This window comes from Canis lupus, chromosome 6 (genome assembly GCF_011100685.1).
Source record: "Canis lupus familiaris isolate Mischka breed German Shepherd chromosome 6, alternate assembly UU_Cfam_GSD_1.0, whole genome shotgun sequence".
Taxonomy (NCBI): Eukaryota; Metazoa; Chordata; class Mammalia; order Carnivora; family Canidae; genus Canis; species Canis lupus.
This window is the reverse complement of record NC_049227.1, coordinates 40391744-40404016: the sequence shown is the minus strand read 5'-3', so window position 1 is coordinate 40404016 and position 12273 is coordinate 40391744. Positions and strand designations below refer to the sequence as shown.

The following is a 12273-nucleotide window of genomic DNA, read 5'->3' as shown; positions in this document are numbered from 1 at the left end:
CCCCTCCTTAGGGACCTCCTGTTTCCCCGCAGGAGCGCGAACCATGACCCAAGCCTTGACCCATCTGACACAGGCACCACCTCTTGTGGCAGGATTGCCAGGCGGTCCGCTCAGCCCTGCCCCAGCCGCGCCTCAGTCCTCTACCCTCCTCTGTCCCCCGAGCCGGGCAGCGTGGTCCAGGAGGCCCCCAAGCCCTCACCCCACAGGCCACACCTCTCCTGCCCCGGGTACAGAACCCTCGGAGACAGCCTGCCCGCCTAACACCACGGGGACTGGTCCCACAGGACACAGGGTTGACACTGGCAGCGAGCAGCAGAAAACACTTTATTCCCAGGTTCTGAGCAGCCCTGTGGCCTCCGGCCAAGAGCCCCCAGACTGGTCCAGGCCACCCCTCATGGCCCAGCCCTGGGAGGCAGGGGCTGGCATCTGGGTTTGTTCCAGGGGGACCCCGTGGAGACACAAACATGCGAGAGAAGGAGAGAGTTACTCTTTCCGGAATATCAAGCACTTGTTGTTGGCCGGCATGTCCACCTAGGGGAGAGGCTTTGGCTGGAGCAGCTGACCTGGTCCCCTGGAAGTCGCCGGTGTCCCCCAGCCCTTCCCACCTACCATCCTCTCCAGCAGGAGGCCACTGGCTTGGCCCAGGTCCTCCAGGAGGGCTGTGTCCCGCAGCCCCCACTCAGGGTTCCTGCGGTGGGGAGGAGGCGGAGGAGATCGACCGTGGAGTTGGGGACGGGGGCGGTCGCCCAGCGCCTCCCCCCCACACCAGCCAGCCACCCCCAGCTCTGACCTGCATCTAAGAGTTAGATCAAAATCCACGTTACTCTGCGGAGTGATTCTCCCGTTGACGGCATAGGGCTGCGGAGATGGGAACACGGCTCTGCCCGCCACCCACAGACATGGGGTCAGCCATTCCTCAGACGACACACAGGCAGTTTTGCACACACAGCACCCAGAGAACGAAAAGGACGCACCCCTCCCTGCCCCCAAGATGGGGGACAGCTGAGGATCAGCTGGTGAGCCAAGGGGGTGCAGAGAGACAGGCAGGTGACCAGGGCCATGTTCAAGAAGCATGACCTTGGGTGCGGTTTAAAGACAGGCAGGGGACAAGGCCACTGAGACAAGGAGACCCAACGGAGGGAGTCCAGGAAGGAGGACGGCCGGGAGGGCCAGGACCCGGTCAGGGCCCACCCGCGGGGGAGGCCCCCAGTCTCTGGCAGGAGCACTCACCCCATAGGTGATCAGCAGCGCCTTGGGCTTGAGCAGATGTCCCGCGGCTCTGAAGAGCCCCTGGGGGTGAGGGAGGCGCCGTCGGTCTCGCACCTGACCCCGCGGGCCCGCCGCCCCCTCCCCTGCACCAAGGGGGTGCCCGCGATCAGGGGGGCTCGCCCCGCCCCCGCCCCGCGGACCTCCGTGCAGCTCAGGGGGCTGATGTGGATCATGTTGATGCAGAGCAGCAGGTCCAGCGACTGCGGCAGGATCCCGCCCCAGTGCTCCCAGTCCCAGGTCACGTCCAGGTACAGCGGGGCCTTCACGTTGGACAGCCCCTGGGCCCGGGTGGTGGCCGAGATGCTGCGGGAGGGGCCACACGGTTGGGGCGGGCCCTGCCCCCCGCACGCCCCCGCCCCCGCGCCCGCGCCCCGCCGCACCTGTCCAGGCAGCGCTGGTCCACGTCGGACGGCTGCCACTCGGCGTGGGGGAAGGCCCGCGCGAAGTGGGCCGCGTGCTGGCCGGAGCCCGAGGCCACCTCGAGCACGCGGACGCCGCGCTGCGCCGGGTCCATGTACTGCCGTAGCACGCGCAGGATGGGCTCCTTGTTCCGTTCGGCCGCCGCCGCCACCAGCATCGCAGCAGCTCCGCCGGCCCGCCGGTAGCCGCAGTCCGACACCCCGAGACCCGCCGGGAGCCGTGAGCCGACGCCGCGCGGCCCGCCGGGAGTCGTAGTCCGGCGCCGCGCGGCCCGCCGGGAGTCGTAGTCCGGCTCCGCGAGGCCTGCTGGGAACTTAAAGGGCCCGCAGCCCCGGGGGGCGCGCCGGGCCGTGTGCTGGGGGCGCTGGCTTACGGGTGACCGTCGGCTCCGCACCCAGGGGCCCACGGACGCCCCGGTATCTTCAGGGCGCGTGTCATTCTCCCTTTCTCTGAAACCACTTCGTTGGCTCAGCACCGAAATGGGTGTTTCGTCGTTTCTGGTTTTCTTTCCTTTTGAAATCGGTGTCGTTAGTTCAAATTAGTTTGTTGAGATAAGGAGAATGAAAGAAAAAAGTAAAGAAAACTGATGCGCCGCCCGGGAATCGAACCCGGGTCGCAAGAATGGGAATCTTGCATGATACCACTACACCAGCGGCGCTGTTAGCAATCAGGGCGCCCCCGAGACCTAAGGGATTGTGATGCAACCGCTCCGCGCGCAGAAGCACCATGGCGCATGCGCGCTGCTCCGCGGGGAGGCCGCCGGGACGCCTGGCAGTCGGCCGGCGCGGACGGAGGCGGGGCGGGGGCGGGAGCGCCGGGTCCGCGTTCGGGAGCGGAGACTAGAGGTGTCGGTTGGGCCTCCAGCACTACAGAGCACGGAGCGGAGGTAGGGGGTAGGCTGGATTCGCGCCTGCGCGTTGGAAACCATGACAACCCCGGGCGGTCGGAGGCGGTGGGGCTTGGCCACCGCCGGGTTCCTGGTAGGCGGGGCTTTTCGCTGGGGGCGTGGCCGCGACCGGGTACCGGGTGGGCGGGGTTTAGCTGGGGGCGGGGCGGAGGCGGGCCTGCAGCGGGGACCCCGTGGGGCTCGGGGCTTCCCCGTGACTCCGAGTTGACCGGCGCTAGCCCAGGCTTCGGGGACGTCGTGAGGGGGTCGGTGACCCGCGGATCAAGCCGGGACCCTATCTGATGTCCAGGGGTGCTTCCTGTTGTCAGCCTCGGGCCCCTGTGTCCCAGGCCCTGCCGTGCAGGCTGGGGGCTAGCTTACCTGCCCTGTGCGGTCCTTCAAGGAGCCCCCCTGACCCGACGTCCCTCTGGCCGGAGCTCAGAGGATGGGCCCGCCGCAGGCTTAGCCGTGATCGCCGGGGAGGGGCCGGGGTGTGGGCTGGGGCGGGCGAGGGGGGCGGGCTTGCAGCGCAGGGTGGGGAGGTGGTGTAGGCTTGGCTGGTCTGGACGGGCCTCCCCCTCCAGGCGTCCCCGGCACTGTGCACCTGACCACCCTACCGTGGGCTTTCCGTTTCCCAGCCCAGAGCTTCCTTGCATGAATCACGTTGTGCTTCCCTCCACCTGGTGTGTCGGCGGGGCCGGGAGTTCCCTGTACCCTTCGACCTGCGGAGGCTGTGAGCAGCCTGTGCGGTGGTTCCGAACAAGCCCCTTGCCCCCTTACCTGGGTTCACACCGACCACATGACTCTCGGAGCTTGTGGGCTGGTGATCAGAAGGGTGCACACCCCGCCCAGCACCAGCGCCTTGGTCAACCATGGGGCCTCTGCAGAAGCCCGAGGTGCAGGGGTTTGGGAGCCTCGGGTGGGAACACGTGGAGGTGCCGGGAGGGGCGGGTCTGGAAGCTCGACGCCCCTTTCCCACCCCCCAGCCCCCCCATGGATGTCTTTCATCTGCTGTTGCCAAGTCGATGAACCAGGAAACCTAAGTGAGGTGTTCCCCCGACGTCTGTGAGCCGTCCCAGCAAATTTTTTTTTAAATTTTTTTTTTTTTTTTTTTTTTTTATTTATGATAGTCACAGAGAGAGAGAGAGAGAGGCAGAGACACAGGCAGAGGGAGAAGCAGGCTCCATGCACCGGGAGCCCAACGTGGGATTCGATCCCGGGTCTCCAGGATCGCGCCCTGGGCCAAAGGCAGGCGCCAAACCGCTGCGCCACCCAGGGATCCCCACCGTCCCAGCAAATTACGGCCGGAGAAGGGGGTCGTGAGAACCCCGACTTACAGCTGGGGGGCCAGCAGCAGGCTGACAGCCTGGACCTGTGGGTGGCCTCTGAGGTGGGGGTGGGCTCGTGGGACAAGGCCCTCAGTCCCGGGGCCTGCCCTTGAGCAGTGTCAGGACTGAGTGAAATCGTAGGATGCCCGCTGGGTGCCCGCGGAGGAGGAGGATGGCTGGCTGCGGACACCCCACGCGTCGGTGCCCGTGTTGTGTGCACAGTGTTGCTCTACTTTACCTCAGGCTCAAACCCAATGGGCCGGTCTCCTGCTCCCGGGTCCTATGGCCCTGCCTCGGGCCTCGGGCGAGACCTACATACTCAGCAGGTCTCCTCCCCTGCTCCGCCCCCCCCCCCAGCACTTGCCACATTTTGGTCACTGTGGGCTGGACGCTGCGCGAGCTACCCACGCACAACACGCCCCCCCAAGCTCAGCCAGAGAAGCCTGGCCCTCGGTGTCTGCAGTGTGTGAGTACTTGCACACGCGTGTGACTACTTGTACACACATTTTCCAGATGTCTGTCGGACTCTGGGAGGGCCAGGGACTCGCAGTGAACTTGCGACAGTGGGCGCCTGGGAATGTCTCCCCCCCCCCCCCCCCACGGCCTGTGCTGCATGGCCTCCTGGAGTTTTTCTCCTGAGGGGAAGCCCAGCTCCCATGCAGCCCTCCGGAGCCTCCTCCAGCCCTGTGTGCAGGGTACTGGCCGGGCCACCTCCAGTGAGTGTCCACCCGCACCGTGAGCACACAGGAGCTCCCCTGCCCGGCTGCCCACGGCCACTGCGCCTCATTCGCTGGCTTCCTACAGCTGCCGTGACAAAGCGCCCCAAACCTAGTGGTTTGAAACAACAGAAGTTTATTTCCCCATACTTCTGGAGACCAGAAGTGCAAGATAAAGTGGTCTGCTCCCTCCCAAGGTCCTCCAGGAAGACGCTCTGTCACCGTGTGCAGCTGCTGGAGGCTGCAGGCACTGTCCAGCCTGTGGCCACCTCTGCGTCCACTATCACCTAGTCTTCTCTGTACCTGTGTCCAAACATCCCCCTCATTTCTCCTTCAAAGACACGTTACTGGAGTTAGGGCCCATGCTGGTCCAGGATGGCCTTATCATGAAACCTTGCCTGAGTTACATCTGCAAAGACCTTTATTCTGAATAAGGTCACATTCTGAGGTCCCCAGTAGACGTATTTTTGGAGCCACCACTCAACCTAGCGCACTTGGGTTTGGGAATGGTGAAGCAATCCCTGAAGACGGCAGCGGGAGCCCGCAGCCGCACCTTTCCTTGGGGTCCGCTGGCCCCCCCTCCACTGGCAGAGGCCGGTCCTCCAGTCTGGGTTGCTGAGGGCGTGGATTTCAGAAGGAGAAACTTAGAATGAAACCACTTTCTTCTCTCTCAGATAGGGTTTTAGTGTCGTATTCAGAAAGACAGGAAAACACTATTTTTATTATGATAATTGGGGTCTGGGACACCAAGGCCTTTTCTCACCCTGCCTGCCTCTCTTCCTGCTTGCCTGGGGCGGGGGAGGGGGAGGCCCCACCCCCAGGTCCCTGCTCCAGCTCGGGGTTAGGTTCCCAATCTTCCCAATCTCTCCAGCCGTGGGGAAGCCTACTGGCTCCTGCAGGGGCTTCATGACCAACCTGCCTTCCAGGGCTCTGTAGTGTGGGGAAGGTCAGACCCCCAGGCCAGGGTGTGACCCAGGAGGCGTGCTGCGGGAAGGCCCTTCTGGGGGAGAGGGCCGTCACTGTCTGCACCCCCCTTCCTCCTCCATCAGCTATCCCGTGGACCCCTGGGCATGTGCGCACCCCCACATTCCTCCCACTTGCCAGCATCACTGGTGCTCAGTTGCTTCTCCCCTGAGCTCAGGGCTCTGGACCCAACCTTTTTTTTCTTATGAGGATTTTACTCATGAGAGACACAGAGAGAGGCAGACACAGGGGAAGCAGGCTTCCTGCAGGGAACCTGATATGGGACTTGAACCCAGGACTCTGGGACCAGACCCTGACCCGAAGGTAGACCCACCCAGGCGTCCTTGGATCCAACCTTTGACCTTACGCCTGGCCTGCAGGCAGGGCCTGTTCGCCCATCCCGGGCCCTAGTCTTGTCCTGGAGGCCCCTGCAGGCCCGGGGCTGTGCCCGAGGGAGCAGGTGCTCTCAGAGCTTTTGTCACCTTGGGGGCCCTTCCGTCTGCGCCTCTCCTCCTGGGGGCGTGGGAGCTGGAGCCGCGCTCAAGGCCAAGGGCCAGCACAGGTGAGCCGAGGCAGTGCTGCGCCCTGCCGGGGGGCCTGCTCAGGCCAGCACTCGCCGTACGTGCTTTTTGCCTGGGGGGCAGCCCTCACTCCCCTCAGGCTGGAAGGCCTGCCCCAGCCCAGCCCCACTGCAAGCCCGCGGAGGAGGAGCTGAGCAGGCCTGGGGACCGCCCCCACTCGGTGCCTGGGGAGCGCTGGGGAGGGACACTGCCCCGGGCGGTGGGGAGGGAGTTCTTCCTGCCGTCACGCCCCGCCCCCCTGCGCAATCTGCTCGCGGCGTGGGGGGAGCCGGGCTGCTTGGGCCCCGGGACCCCACGGCGCCCTGGGGCACAGCTCGCAGACGGGGCCGGGCCCCGTGGACGCGGCGGCGCGGGAGCGGATCGCAGAGCCCCACTGTGGGTGGGCCGCTTCCTGGGGCGCCGGTGGGCATGGTAAGGACCGGACGCGACCAGATGCTGGACGAGGAGCGGCCTCCGTGGAGCCCAAGGGGGTATCGGGCCCACAGGCCCCGGGGGCGCCGCTCGGGAGGGCACCGCCTCCGGGGCCGCCGGGTGGGCGCTCAGCTCCCGGACCTGCGGCGAGCGCGGCTCCCCCCGCCCGGCCCCGCCCGCCGCAGGGCCCGCCCCCGGCTCCCTGGCCCCGCCCCCGGTGCGGGCCCTGCGCGTGGGGCGCCGGGAGCGCGGCCCCAGCGCCGCCCGAGCCGCGGGCCCTTTAAGGGCCGGGGGGCGTGTAGCGGGCCCGCCCCTCCCGCCGCGCCGGCCGCCCGTTAAAGGGGCCGCGCCCCGGGCCCCGCAGAGCGGAGCGCGGGCGGAGGGCAGGGCAGGGCGCGCAGCGGCGAGCGCGGGCGGCGGCCCCTCCGCACCATGTACACCATCAGCAAAGGGCCCAGCAAGCTGGTGGCGCAGCGCCGCACAGGTGCGCGGGCGGGGCGCGGGGGCGCGGGGGGCGCGGGGGGCGCGGCGGCGGCTGACGCGCCGGGTGCCCGCAGGTCCCCCGCAGCAGCAAGTGGACAGCCGGCTCGGCGAGCTCCTGAAATGCCGGCAGCCCGCGCCACCGACCCCCCCGGCCCCGCGGGCGCAGCCGCCGGGACCCTGGCCCCTGTCGAGGTGAGACGCGCGGGCGGCCGCCGGGGACTGAGCGGTTGACCTTGGGGAAGGTTCGCGGAGACCCGCCACATGCGCGGGGCGGGCGCGGGGCGGGGCGTGTGACCCCGCCTGCGAGGGCGGCTCGGGGCTGCGGGCCGCGGGCCGCGGGCCCCGTCGCACCTGGTACCTGGCCTCCCGGCGGGCGGCACAGCACGAGGCCCCGCTCCACTCTGGCCCCTGGGACGGCGGAGCCCGAGCGCGGAGGCGGCGGAGCGGCTCCCGGACCGGAGGACTCCACGCGGCCGACTCCCGTGCCCCGGGCGACCTTGGGCGGCGAGGCCACGGCTGGAGGCGAGCTGCCCGGGAAGGCGGGAGCAAAACCTCCCAGGGTGCTGGCCCGAAGGCCGCCTGGCTCCCGCCCCGCGGGAGGCTGCCAGCCCCGGCCTTGCCCAGCCTGCCTTGCCCAGCCTGCGGAGGGAGCAAGTGCACGTGGCTCCCCCCTCCCGCCCCCCCCCCCGCCCAGGCACCGCCCTCCTGTGCCCTTCACCCAGAGCACCCTGGCTGCCACGGGAGGCCTCCCACGGATGCTGGGGCCTCGCGGGAACATGCAGCCTCCGGCCTTAGGAGTCTCAGTCCTGGCCAATTTGGCCTCCACGTGACCTTGACGGGGAGGTCAACGGCCCCCATCCCCCGGAGCTGAGCCGGTTCCTTTTTTGTTTCAGTTCTGGACCTTTGGTTTCACTTTCCGCATCTCCTGGACCCGGGGCTTTCTTCCAGGCCCACAAGGCCTGAGGCCTCCCGGGCTAGGCTGTGGGCGGGGGAGCAGATAGGGCTGCCGGCTCAGGGCCCCTGACTCAGCGCTGAGGAGGGCGCTGAGGAGGGCGCGGGTGATGGGGCCTGCGGGGGTGGGTGGGGGCAGCCTGTGGGGATCTTTCTGGGCTGAGGCCCTTACCCCGGGACCTTCTGCTGGGGGCATGTGGACATTTTGAGGCTGCATCCTAGTGATGGGAACGTTCTAGGCCAATCACAGGTGTGCCCTGGGGAGACAGGTGAGCAGGGCCTCCGGGGCAGCTCCTGAGACCCAGGCTGTGCTAAAATATTGTCTTGTGATTTCGGCTTTGGTGCTCACGGCTGCCCCACTGCCCAGCAGAGCAAAGCACACTTAGGTGTAGAGCCACCACGGCTCACCCGGGCAGAGAACCCGGGAGCAGAGTGGTCCAGGGTGCCCCCCACCCTCTCACCTGGAGAAGCACAGCACCTCCCTCTACAGAGTCCCGTTGCTGATGAAATCAGGGTGTATCCGTGGCAGGGTTGGGGAGTGCCAGGGAAGCACATGCGTAGAGCTCCTAAGGCCCCCAGGAGCCTCGCCTGCCCTCTCCGCTGGCCCTTAGCCAGTTGGACACACTGCAGCCTGCCAGGTCGGGAGGGTGCCCACAAGCCCGGCCTACGGGAGTGCAAGGCCCAGCCTGCCGCAGTGCTGTGCGCCCGGGGGCCTTCTGCGCCTCCCTGGGGCGTGAACAGACACCCCTTCCCTCTGAGGTCACACCCTCCTCCGGGGCTGCCCCCTCCCAGCCCCAGTGGCCTTGAAAAGACCCTGCTGGGAGGCCAAAGCGGCCAGTGGGTCCTCCCTCCCCCCTGAGCCTTCCCAGGGGGCCACCCTCCAAAAGGGCTCCACCCGCTTTCCTATCCACCTTCTCTAGTTTTTCCTCGGTAGTGGTTTTTTACTACCCAGCACCCCTCACCCTGACTTGCTCATGAGAGGGGGTGTCTGGGCCCCCGCTGCATCCCCCACACCTGGTGCCTGGTGCACTTTTAGGTGCTCCGGCCAAGCAGCTGACCTGCTAATTACGCAGGCTGGGGTTGTGGCTCAGCGGCTCTTGCTCCCAGCGTGGGACAGCAGAGGATAGTGGAGGTCATGTCCATTGCTGGGAAGAAGATAAAATGGCGCCGTGTGACACCCCCCCCCCCCCCCCCCGCCCCACGGTCAGGAGAGCAGGTCCGGGAGGTGGCCTGGGAGCTCTAGTCATGGGCCTTGAGGTCGGGCAGGTGTGCAGTTCAGTTCTGGGACTACTGCCCATTTACAGCATGTGACTTTGGGCGGGTCACTTCCCTGCTGAGCTCAGGGCCCTGGGCTGGGAATGGGTGGGCCGTTTACCTTAGGGGTCAGAGAGGAGGCCGAGTGCGAGGATGCCCAAATGGGTGCTGACCAGGGACACCAAGCCTGCCTCCAGGCAGCCTCCCTGAGCGGGCACAGTGTGGCCTTCAGCCACAGGTGCACACTTGAGCCAGTGCCCTTGAATCCAGAGGGCCCTGGAGGATCCTTTATGGGTTAGGGGGTGCCTGCCTGCTGGGGCCCCTGCTCAGCCGGGTCAGGCCGCCACCTTGGTCCCCGTGATGCACAGCCCATGGCTGCAATTCCCTTTTGTTCACCCTTTTTGATGTCCAGCCTGCACTTTGGTGGAGTCTGCCGGCTGGGGGGCGGGGGGCAGGCAAGGGCTGTCCGAGCTGAGGACAAAGCTGCCCACCCTCCGGTGGGTGCAGCCTGAGTGGAGCCCCCCCCTCCCCATTTTCTCCGCTGGCCTGGAGCTGGCGGGAGGTGCCCCTCAAGACACTCCTCTTTATTTTAGTGCCCCTCTCAGCCAAGGAGGACCCCCGAGCGGCGGTGGGGCACCTGAGCCCAGGAAGGCGAGCAGGCCGGCGGGACCGCGAGTGCCTGGCGGAGTGGCACGTGCAGCCCAGGACTCCCGGCTCCCACCTCCTGCTGTAGGTGTGGGCCCCGTTCCCTCCACGGCCCCATCCTGGGCTTTGTGTGTGCAGGGCTAGGCTGCTGCCGCCAGCAGGGACAGCCCATCGCTGCCCTGGGACCCCCCACCCCCCCCACTGCCCTCTGATCCTTGACACAGGCCCAGCGGCACCCTGGACATCCCATCTCCTCACTCGGCATTCCCACCCCCTGGGCAAGAGTGTGGCCTCGTCTGGGACCTGCAGGGATGGGCTGGGGTTGAAGTCACAGCTTCCCCACTCAGTGGCGAAGTGCTGTCTGGTCAGACCATCACCTAGGGCTCGTCCCCATGGAGCCTGAGGCAGCCAGGAAGCGGGAAGGGTACAGATGGCCTGTTTCTTGTTTGGGTCCTTCCACACTGGGGACGTTGGTGAGATGGAGAAGCTTCTGTGGGGGGAGAAGATGGCCTCGAATTGTGCTTGGCCAATTGTGGTTGGGTCGGAGTGGTCCGGTTGTAGCTCATACCAGAACATGGGTTGCTGGAGGCCTGGCTGGTCCTGAGGAGGTGGGGTGCAGGTGCAGTAGGGGTGCCCGAGAGACCCGTGGAGGAGCGCCTGTGTGCCTTGAGCATGGAGCCCTGCTGGGGGTCTGGACACAGGGCCGGTGTGAATCAAGCTGCCCAGGGCTTGGGCCTGCAGGAGAGAGGCCTCGGCCACCACTGCAGCAGCAGCTGCCTTGAAGTTCAAGGAAGTGCCCAGGCTGGGCCTGGCCTGGCATGGTGGGCGGGGGGGGGGGGGGGGGGCTGAAGCTGCTCTTGGAGCTTTGCCAGGCATCACCAGGGCATAGGACAGTTGCTGACCAGCTCGTCCTCCGCAGTTCGGGGCCAAGGCTTGTGTTTAACCGGGTGAACGGCCGGCGGCCCCCTGCCACGTCTCCGTCCCTTGAGGGAGCCCAAGAGACCTACACACTGGCCCATGAGGAAAACGTCCGGTTTGTGTCCGAAGGTAGTGTCGAGGCCTGAGGCTGGGGCCTGGGGCCTGTTCCTCTTCCCCACTGTGACCTGATTCAAAGTAACTGGAGGTCTTGGCTCTTCCTAAGCCATCCCCCTGTGTGTCCCATGACGGTCCGGTGGGCTTCCTACTCCCACTTCCTGGCTGGGGTCCAGGGTGGCCACCCAGCCCTGGGCGGGAGACAGGATACTGGGGGCCTGGCTCAGCCCGACTGCCCTCTCCCCACAGCTTGGCAGCAAGTGGAGCAGCAGCTGGGCAGTGGCCCCACTGGCCATAGTGGGCCCAGGCCTGTGCAGTACGTGGAGAAGACCCCCAACCCCCGGCTGCAGAGTGAGCCCTCCCCTGCTCTCAGGGAGTCCCCTCCACTCCCTCCAACCCTGACCAGACCGCTGGGTTCTAGCCCTAGGGGGTTGGGGAGGGCCCTTGAACTTGACCTGCTTTTTCCTACTGCTTGCTACCTCAGGGTCTGGGTGAGGGGCCTGTGGTCAGCTCCAAGGGGGAGATGCTGAGTGATGCGGGAGGCGGCATCACTGCCCAGCCCTCTACTCTGCCCACAGACTTTGTGCCCATTGACCTGGACGAGTGGTGGGCGCAGCAGTTCCTGGCCAGGATCACGAACTGCTCCTAGCTGCCTTGTGAGGAATGCTGCCGTGCAGGGCTCAGCCCTGCCCAGGGGCAGACCCCTCGCCAGGAGAAGACCGTGGCGCCCCGTTTTGCCGCCGAGGCAGGCCGCGCTTCACCCCAAGTCTGGCCAGGAGCCGGCCACACCTGAAGTGCCAGCATTCGGACTTTTGCACCTGCTGAGCCCCTGGACGAGCTGTGCCACGCTGCCGGGGGCCGAATCTGACCTCAATTCTGCTCACTGTGCCCAGGGACCAGCCCCTGCGGCCGGCAGGGAGGAGCTGTAGGCTAATAAAGTTGAAAAACTGCCCTTGTGAGTGGCCTTTCCTTGGCGCGTGGGGGTTAAGGTCCGCGTGAGCTAGGCCGCGCCTCCTTGCCTCGGGGCTGCCGCTCCGCCCAGCTCCGGCCTCCCGGGGCCCGCCGGCCGCGGCCTCTCCTCGGGCTGCCCGGTGCGCCCAGCCTGGTCCCCGGCTCCGCATCCGCCAGCGCGGGGAGGGCCCCGGGGCGCAGAATCGGGGTTCGGGCCTCCCCGCCGCCCAGGCCGGTGGGGCGCGGAGCAGAGCGCGGGCTGCGCTGCCGGTGCCCCGGGGGACACGGGGGGCCAAGCCGGGCTGACGGGGCGCGCTCCCCCCAGCTCCCGCGGCGGCCTCGCAGGGGCACCCGCGCCGCTCCGCTCACCAGCCCGCCCCCGC

The 12273-nt window shown here is 67.2% G+C and overlaps 2 protein-coding genes, 1 long non-coding RNA gene and 1 other non-coding gene across 6 annotated transcripts; 2 read left to right on the top strand and 2 right to left on the bottom strand.

Annotated features, from left to right (window-relative positions):
• Nucleotides 1-311: 311 nt before the first annotated feature.
• Nucleotides 312-1934, bottom strand: METTL26 (methyltransferase like 26). Its single transcript, XM_038540926.1, has 6 exons — nucleotides 1650-1934; nucleotides 1410-1572; nucleotides 1231-1290; nucleotides 791-858; nucleotides 610-688; nucleotides 312-531 (listed from the first exon to the last, which is right to left on the bottom strand). The coding sequence occupies exons 1-6, from the start codon at nucleotides 1844-1846 to the stop codon at nucleotides 484-486; spliced, it is 615 nt and encodes a 204-aa protein (XP_038396854.1). The 5' UTR covers nucleotides 1847-1934; the 3' UTR covers nucleotides 312-483.
• A 342-nt stretch (nucleotides 1935-2276) lies between these two features.
• On the bottom strand, nucleotides 2277-2347 carry TRNAG-CCC. The gene has a single exon. It is a non-coding gene; the product is annotated as a tRNA-Gly (tRNA).
• Nucleotides 2348-2454: 107 nt separating this feature from the next.
• Nucleotides 2455-5021, top strand: LOC119876376. The gene is made up of 2 exons (XR_005360996.1): nucleotides 2455-2669; nucleotides 3706-5021. It is a non-coding gene; the product is annotated as an uncharacterized LOC119876376 (long non-coding RNA).
• A 1906-nt stretch (nucleotides 5022-6927) lies between these two features.
• Nucleotides 6928-11891, top strand: MCRIP2 (MAPK regulated corepressor interacting protein 2). Of its 3 annotated transcripts, none has more exons than XM_038540929.1 (5): nucleotides 6928-7058; nucleotides 7132-7249; nucleotides 10827-10954; nucleotides 11189-11255; nucleotides 11518-11891. In XM_038540929.1, the coding sequence occupies exons 1-5, from the start codon at nucleotides 7007-7009 to the stop codon at nucleotides 11531-11533; spliced, it is 381 nt and encodes a 126-aa protein (XP_038396857.1). In that variant the 5' UTR covers nucleotides 6928-7006; the 3' UTR covers nucleotides 11534-11891. The 3 variants fall into 3 exon arrangements, with proteins under 3 accessions (XP_038396857.1, XP_038396856.1, XP_038396855.1); XM_038540928.1 differs by having other exon boundaries at nucleotides 11189-11290; XM_038540927.1 differs by lacking the exons at nucleotides 11189-11255; nucleotides 11518-11891 and adding exons at nucleotides 9856-9995; nucleotides 10132-10331.
• Nucleotides 11892-12273: the final 382 nt, after the last annotated feature.